Source organism: Scomber scombrus, chromosome 4 (assembly GCF_963691925.1).
Source record: "Scomber scombrus chromosome 4, fScoSco1.1, whole genome shotgun sequence".
Taxonomy (NCBI): Eukaryota; Metazoa; Chordata; class Actinopteri; order Scombriformes; family Scombridae; genus Scomber; species Scomber scombrus.
The window spans coordinates 32120731-32129883 of NC_084973.1; the positions used below are offsets into that span (position 1 = coordinate 32120731).

The following is a 9153-nucleotide window of genomic DNA, read 5'->3' on the forward strand; positions in this document are numbered from 1 at the left end:
TTATTTTATTAAAATATTAACTGAAAGATGTGTTTCTTGTTTTGAAACAGCTTTTCATATAATTATTTATAAATGACTTCTGTAGAAATAATATGGTCCTTGTTTCTGATTAAATAAACAAAAATAAACACATGATAATAAGTCCAGGAGGAAACAGTAACTGTCATAAAAGAAAAGATTATTACACAATATAAAATAACATATACATGGAAACTTTACTGTACTTTTACTTAAGTAACCCTTTTCAACTACTGTTAAGATACAATAATAAACATAAAATAGTCAGGAAGGTGCAATAAGTAGAAGAAAAAAAAAACAGCACATGAAAAATATCTTGTTATATATCAGCAAATCCTTTTCTTTTATTATCGTGGCGGCGACACTCTAAAATACACATTCTTTCAGGAGCACTTGAAAGCCGCACAGTTGCGTTCAGTGTCAGTGCTCCTGAACGCAGCACTGCACCTTCCACCGACTCACCTGCAGAAACTGCTTCACTGACAGAAGAGTAAACACACCAGGGAGGTACAGACAAGGTGAGACTCTAATAATCACCCTGAAACTGTGGATTTAATCTCATGTTTTAATCGCAGTTATGAATACGAGGCTGTAGTTAGCTTTAAAGGCTAACGCAGATACGTGCTGTCATTCATAAAAACAGCGACAGCGGTCTTTAAGAAACTACTTTAACTCATCAAATCTCTGCAGTTTACTGTCAGCAGGTGTTTTAATGTGAGCTTTACTTCCTGCTGTGGCTGAAGCTAGTTGAATGCAACAGTCAGGATACTTTACCAGCATTTACAGTCGTTTTAGTTAACAATATAAACACATTAAACTGAATAAATCATCATTACTCACTATTAAAAGCTTTAGGATTCTGCATATAACCATATAAATGTGACTTTTCTGTATCACACGTGTTATTCAAGGTGTTTTATAAAAGGTTACTTAACAGGCAGATCCTGTGATTGATTGACAGCTGTTTGCACCAATGAGAGCAAAGGAGGAGAGTCTTATTTAATGTTTTACTTTAAGGCAAGACAGCTTTATTTATTTATTACTCAATGTGCTTTACATAAAAACAAAACATTCAACAGTAAGAATTGGAAACAAAGAACATAAAAAACATACAATTGAAACAAAACCCCAATAATAGTAAAAATTGGAAACATTAAAAAATACAATTTAAAAACAAGAACATAGTATTGTTTTTAAGGAGTTCCTCAAGATTAAAAATGTTTTCTGGTTTGTTTACATTTTTTATCTTCAGTCTGCAGGTAAAGCTGAGTACAAACTTTCACTTTTTTTAATTAAAAAATCATGATTATATTAAATCTACTCAAATAAATCTGCAGTTCTTTCATATGACCACCAGATGGCGCCAAAGACAAGTTTTTTTATCATTACAAATTAGTCTGCAGGTTGTTTTTTTTTGCTCTATAAAATGTCAGAAAATTATGAAAAATGATCATTAAAGTTTCCTGAAGTCTTTAAATGCATTTTCTTTGTCATAATGACAGAAGAAAAGCCAAATATATTCATTTTATAAAGACATAAAACAAAGAAAAGCAGAAATCTTTGGTATTTTTGACACACCTAGACTTATCTTATTAATAGATTATCCAAATACTTGCTGATGAATATAAAATAAATGAAGATAATACATAAAAAACATTTAATTTAACCACTTTTATCTCATTAAATGCTTCCTCCCATGATATCCACTCATTAACCTGATGTCCTGTCCTGTTCTCCTCCTCCAGCCGTGATGACGAGCTTCCAGATGAGTGCGAAGGAGGAGATGTTGGAGAAGTTCCTGGATGCTGCGTCCAGAGGAGACCTGAGCCAGATGTCCACTCTGCTGTCCAGCGTCCCGTCGCTCCTCAACCAGACGGGACACAACGGCTGGACGGCTCTCATGTTCGCCGCCCGCAACGGACACTATCATGTAGCAGAGACGTTGCTGTCACACGGGTACAAACTCCTCTACAAACTATATGGATCAATACAAACTTATAAATCTAACTTTAAAGCCTGTTAACCACTAAAAGGACAGAAAACATCCAAAACTATGAGATAAACGAGGCTATACATCTACAATTGATCATAATTCTTATAAACAGTCTCTAATACAGGGGAGTCAAACATGCGGCCCACGGGCCAGAACCGGCCCACTTTCCATCCTGTGTTCTTTTCCTTCCTTCCATCTGTCCTTCCTACATTCCTTTTTTCCTTTCTTCGTTCCTTCCTTTCTTCCTTCTGTCCTTCCTTCATTCTGTCCTTCCTCCCTTTCTTCCTTCTGTTCTTCCTTCCTCCCTTCCTTCCTCCCTACCTTCCTTTTTTCGTTCGTTCGTTCCTTCCATCTGTCCTTCCTTCCTTCTGTCTTTCCTTCCATCTGTCCTTCCTCCCTTTCTTCCTTCTGTTCTTCCTTCCTTCCTTTCCTTCCTCCCTACCATCCTTTTTTCGTTCTTCCTTCCTTCCATTTGTTCTTCCTTCCTTTCTTCCTTCTGTCCTTCCTTCCATCTGTCCTTCCTCCCTTCTTTCTTCCTTCCTTCCTTCCTTCCTTCCTTCCTTCCTTCCTTCCTCCCTACCTTCTGTCTGTCCTTCCTTCTTTCCTTCCTTCCGTCTGTCTGTCCGTCCTACCTTTCTTCCCTCCTTCCTTTTGCCTGTCTTTCCTTCCTTCCTTACCTTCTTATTTCCTTCCTTCCTTCCTTCCTTCCTTCCTTCCTTCCTTCCTTCCTTCCTTCCTTTCTTCCTTCCTTCCTTCCTTCCTTCCTTCCTTCCATCTTTTTAATGATCCGGCCCACATGAGATCCAATTGGTCTGTATGTGGCCCTTGAATGAAAATGAGTTTGATTCCTCTGCTCTAATATATATAACACATAGTCATTTGTTCAGTTTTATTGTAAATAACTAAACCTGCAGCTATTGACAGATGAACTCTTTGCTTCATCATAAATCTCTAAATTATTTTCCCTCTTCCTCCTTCCAGCTGCGACAAGTTCTCAGTGAACGGCTCGTCTCAGACAGCCTACGATATCGCCAAGTTCTGGGGTCACAGACACATCTCAAACCTGCTGAGTGGGACGGACGACGGCTGCCGGCGCATCCTGCCGACCTCTGACCTCAACCAGCAGGAGAACTTCTTCAGCAGAGAGACGTTGGACCGGCTGAGCGGGAAGAGGACGGACGCTGGCTGGCTGGAGGCCAAACAGAGCGACAGGGACACTGTTTACCTTCTGTTCTCCAACCTGAATCCCATGATCAGCTGCTCACAGGAGGAGGAGACTGAAGGGGTAAGTGAGATGGATGGATGGATGGATGGATGGATGGATGGATGGATAGATAGATAGATAGATAGATAGATAGATAGATAGATAGATAGATAGATAGATAGATATATGGATGGATGGATGGATGGATGGATGGATGGATGGATGGATGGATGGATGGATGGATGGATGGATGGATAGATAGATAGATAGATAGATAGATAGATAGATAGATAGATAGATATATGGATGGATGGATGGATGGATATATATGTATGGATGGATGATAGATAGATAGATAGATAGATAGATAGATAGATAGATAGATAGATAGATAGATAGATAGATAGATAGATAGATAGATAGATAGATAGATAGATAGATAGACTTGATTTAATTAGTTATTCATATGTTTATTTTCACATTTTAACCCTTTAAATTTAAACTAAACCACATGGACACAAAGAAACATCATTGACTCATAAACTAATAGTTGATTTGCATGATGACTTTGCTTAAATATATTGCTATTTATCTTTTTTTTTTAAGTAAGCAGTTAAAGTTTTTATCTCTTGTGATTCTAACAGGGAGCGACCAGACTGTGTCGCTTCAGATACGACGATGTTAAAGATCTCCTCCAGAAAGAAGCCACCGTGCTCATCTTCATCGGGGTAGAGAAGAAGAAAAAGCCCTCCTCCTCTTCCTCCTCACAGACGGAGGGCTCTATCTGGGATCCTCCCGCTTGGTTCGCCGTCGGCACGGACGAAGACGCAGCCAAACTTCTGAAACGCTGCAGAGAAAAGAGCTGCTCCTTCCCGAAGACGCCCAACAGAGACCTGCTGAAGCTCAGCGAGGAAGAAGCAGGTGAGGAAGATGCAGACAAGTTTACAATTATGAGACAAAGCATGGTGAAGGCCTGAAGCAAAAGAAGGAAAGAAGGAAGGAGAGAGGGAGGGATAAAGGAAAAGAGGAAGGGAGGAAGGAAGGAAAGAAGGACAGAGGAAAGAAGGAAGGGGGAAGGTAGGAGGGAGGAAAGAAAGAGAGAAGGAGGGAGGGAGGAAAGGAAGGAAGGGGGATGGAGGAAGGAAAGAAAGAGAGGAGGAGGGAGGGAGGAAGGACAGAAGGAAGGAAGGGAGGAAGGAAGGAGGAAAGAAGGAACAGTCAAAACAGACGGGGTCAATTTGACCCGGGAGGACGACAGGAAGGATAAACCGCTGCAGCAGTTAGTAAAACATCTGTAATGAAGCTTTATAGATGAATAAAAACGAATCCTTTTCCCCTCCGGTCCATCAGGAGTGGTGGCTCAGGCTCGCTCGGTGTTGGCCTGGCACAGCCGCTACAGCTTCTGTCCAACATGCGGCAGCAGCACCAAACTGGAGGAAGGAGGATATAAGAGGAGCTGCCTGAATGCTGACTGCAGGAGTCTGAAGGGAGTCCACAACACCTGCTACCCACGAGTCGGTACGAAGCTCAGGGAGCATGTCATTTTTTCTTTTCTTTTTTTTTACAGTAGTTTTAAAAATGTTATATTTTATTTTATTTTATTTTATTTTGGGGTTTTTTGGATTTTTTTTATTGTAGTTTTTTTAATTTAATATTTAATTTAATTTAATTTTGTAGTTTTTTTTATTTCATTGTAGTTTTTATTTTTATTATATATATTTTTTATTTTTTGGAGTAGTTTTTATTTTATATTTAATTTAATTTATTTATTTTACTATCTATTTTATTTTATATTTTCTTTATTTTCTTTATTAATTTTATATTTTATATTTAAAACATTTTTTTATATTTAAAACATTTTTTTTATATTTAAAACATTTTTTGTAAAAGCAGCTTTTTTTCTTCCTGCTCTGTGTTTTTAGATCCAGTGGTCATCATGCTGGTGATTCATCCTGATGGAAACCAGTGTTTACTGGGAAGGAAGAAAGTTTTCCCACCAGGAATGTTCTCCTGTCTGGCTGGATTCATAGAGCCTGGTAACACACACACACACACACACTAACACAGAAACACACACACACACACACACGCACACAAACACGCACACACACACAGAGAGACACAGACACACACACACACACACACACACACACACACACACACATACACATACACACACACACACACACACACACACACACAGAAACACACACACACACACACATACACATACACACACACACACACACACAGACACACACACACACACACACACAGACACAGATGCACACACACGCAGAGACAAAGACACACACTCACACACCCAAACACACTCACACACACACACACTCTCTCAGACACACACAGAGACACAAACACACACACACACATACACACAGAAACAGACAGACAAACACACACAGACAGATACACACACACACACACACACACACACAGATACACACACACACACAAACACACACACACACACACACACACAAACACTCAGATGTGTGTCCCCCCCCTCCCTCCAGGAGAGACGATGGAGGAGGCGGTGAGGAGAGAGTCGGAGGAGGAGAGCGGTGTGAAAGTCGGACCGGTTCAGTACGTTTCCTGTCAGCCCTGGCCGATGCCATCCAGCCTCATGATTGGCTGCATGGCCGTCGCCATGTCGACCGACATCAAGGTGGACGAGAACGAGATCGAGGAGGCTCGCTGGTTCCCACGGCAACAGGTAAAAACAACATACAACTACCACTGATAATAATGACAGTTATTATTTTCTACTATAAGTTTTACTATTATTGTTTTTATTACTTATTTATTATTATTTATTTATTTTAATTATTTCTATTGATGCTCCTTTTTTTTTTACTGTCCACTTTGCTGCTGTAATAATGTAAATTATTAGGAATATCTTATATTATTAGTACTGATGATGACAACAACCTCAATAATTATATTATAATAAATAAAATAGATTATATTAGGTCCTGACCGGAGCTTTCAGCTACATTTTATGGCCTCCAGCAATTTAAGTTTGTACAGTTGTCAAGAAGATGGTTGTTGTTGTTTTTCAAAGTAATAATAATACTTTAATTCAAATTTTATTATTTTATATTTTATATTTTACTCGATTTTAATTTATTTTTATATTTTTATTTTATATCATGACAACAACTAAAATATTAATATTTTAATAAATAAAATAGATTATATAAGGTCGAGTTACCGGAGCTTTCAGCTACATTTTATGGCCTTCATCAGTAAATGAAGTAAGTATTAAGTATTAAATTATACTTAAATCCAACATTTAATGTAAATATACTTCCTTCCTACTACTGATTACATTTAAAGGATCTTAAACCATTACATCTACTACCAGTAATAATTATAATTCATGTAATATTATATAGTAAATTAATAATACTAAAATACTAAATTATAATACTTCTAAATAATAAACATAAGAAGAAATAATTTGATGATTATCTGACATTATTAACTTATTAAACGTTCTCTCTCTCGTGTGTCAGGTGATCGACTCTCTGTTCAGAGGCTCCAGTCCGAACTTCAGCGTTCCTCCCAGACAAACCATCGCTCACCAGCTGATCAGACACTGGATCGGCATGAACTCTAACCTTTGACCTTTTAACACCCGAACCTCCCTGCAGGCTGATGTCAGCGGTCTGAACCAGCAGGTTGTTCTGGTTTCATTTACTCTCAGTCACATAAAAAAGGAATAACTCCACTTTTAGGAGACAGACTGTATACAAATGGGAAATATGAGAAACACTGGACTGGTTTCATACTTTGGGAATTATGGATAAGGAAGAAATAAGTGAAAATGTGCACTGTGGATGAACTCAGAAAGCTTTTATCAGTCAGAAGGAGCAGAAACATTTTTACATTTTCACTGAGACAATAAATCAAGTAAACAGCACCGACATTCACTTTATAACAAAAGCAACAATTTAATTTTAAAGAGTTGAAAACACGTCAAAAGTAATATTAAAAAGTAGTAAAGTAAGTTTAAAAAACAAAGGGAATCTTTATTTTATGTCATCTTAACAACTTAAAAACAAAAAAAGTGACTTATTACATGTGAAGTGCTGTTTCACATGTGATGCATTCAGGGACACGTGGTTTTCAGATGTGTCACATATGAAGCATTCAGGGACCCATGTTACCCAAACTCACTTGTACCCCTGAATGCATCACATCTGGAAACAGCAATTGACATGTGATGCATTCAGGGGCACATTTTGTTTTCGGGCATTTCACATGTGATGCATTCAAGGACACGTTACCCAAAACTCAAATGTACCCCTGAATGCATCACATGTGTAAATAGCAATTCCCGAAGTTTAACATGTGATACATTCAGGGGCAAATGCGGTTTTCGGGCATTTCACATGTGATGCATTCAGGAGCATGTTACCTAAAAACCACATGTGCCCCTGAATGCATCACATGTGGAAACAGCAATTCACATGTGATGCATTCAGGGGTACATTTGAGTTTTGGGTAATGTTTCATGTGTCAAAGATTAAGGGGCAAATGCGGTTTTTCGGGGCATTTCACATGTGATGCATTCAGGGGCACATGTTACCAAAAAAAAAACACATCTGCTCCTGAATGTTTCACATGTTATAAGTTACATGTAGTTTCAGAGTTTTCAGATGTTTCACACGCCATGCATTCAGGGGCAAATGTCACCCAAAAACCACATGCGTCCCTGAATGCATCACATGTGAAACAACACTTCATATGTGATGAGTCACGTGTTTTTAAAAAAATTTTTTTTAATGTAAAACAACAACATGTAAACATGTACAGCGATATCAAACTACTTTCTAATCTTGGCGTAATATTACAGCGTAAGAATCCATCAATATCATACATATTATACACATTGTTTTTCCCTTTATCAATTAATTATTTTCTGGATTAATCAAATAGTTGTTTGGTCTGTAAAAATCATTGTTTTCCAAATGTTGCTCAAATGTCTTTTTTATATCCACAACCCAAAATATAATCAGTTTCCTGTCACAGAGGAGCAGAGCTGGGAAGTATTTGTACTACGTTACTGTACTTAAGTAGACTTTCCATGTATCTGTACTTTACTTGAGTATACTGCAGTACTTTTACTGTAATACTGCAGTACTTTTACTGTAATACTGCATACTACATCGCTCATAATACTGCAGTACTTTTACTGTAATACTGCATACTACATCACTCATAATACTGCAGTACTTTTACTGTAATACTGCATACTACATCACTCATAATACTGCAGTACTTTTACTGTAATACTGCATACTACATCGCTCATAATACTGCAGTACTTTTACTGTAATACTGCATACTACATCACTCATAACACTGCAGTACTTTACTGTAATACTGCATACTACATCACTCATAATACTGCAGTTCTTTTACTTGTAATGAAGTATTTGTTGATGTGAATGCTTCTTCTCTGTTCATCACATGTTTTTAATTTTGAATTCTGAACCTTTGACTTTAAGTTTCAGGTTAAATCCATCATGTTACATTCTGTGCTGTTTCACATTTTTCCTCTCTACATGTGAACACACATATCTGTACTTTCTACTCCTTACATTGTCAAAACAGGCTCTTTACTTGTTTCAAAAAAAGAAGACATGACGTGCAAATAAACGATAGAAAACGCATCTTTTTTTTTTCTCATATCAAACTCACTACTGGAAGAAAAGTCCAACAGTGTGCAGACAGAGCAGGAATATGACTCCTGATATATGAACACATGCTGAGCTCTGTGCACAGTTTACACAGATCCATTATAACAGCAACATGTGACTGAGAGATTAACGCCATTAAACATATGATATATATTCTGTCTGATATTCAGCTTGCAGCAGAACTAAACTGTTGAGTGTTTTTATTCAGTGCA

At 37.6% G+C, this 9153-nt stretch overlaps 1 protein-coding gene across 1 annotated transcript; it reads left to right on the forward strand.

Moving 5' to 3' along the window:
- The first annotated feature begins 425 nt into the window (after positions 1-425).
- nudt12 (nudix (nucleoside diphosphate linked moiety X)-type motif 12) lies at positions 426-8001 on the forward strand. Its single transcript, XM_062416803.1, has 8 exons — positions 426-536; positions 1764-1974; positions 2993-3296; positions 3860-4136; positions 4566-4733; positions 5138-5251; positions 5750-5949; positions 6752-8001. Exons 2-8 carry the CDS (start codon positions 1769-1771, stop codon positions 6860-6862), a joined length of 1380 nt encoding a protein of 459 aa, XP_062272787.1. The 5' UTR covers positions 426-536; positions 1764-1768; the 3' UTR covers positions 6863-8001.
- Positions 8002-9153: the final 1152 nt, after the last annotated feature.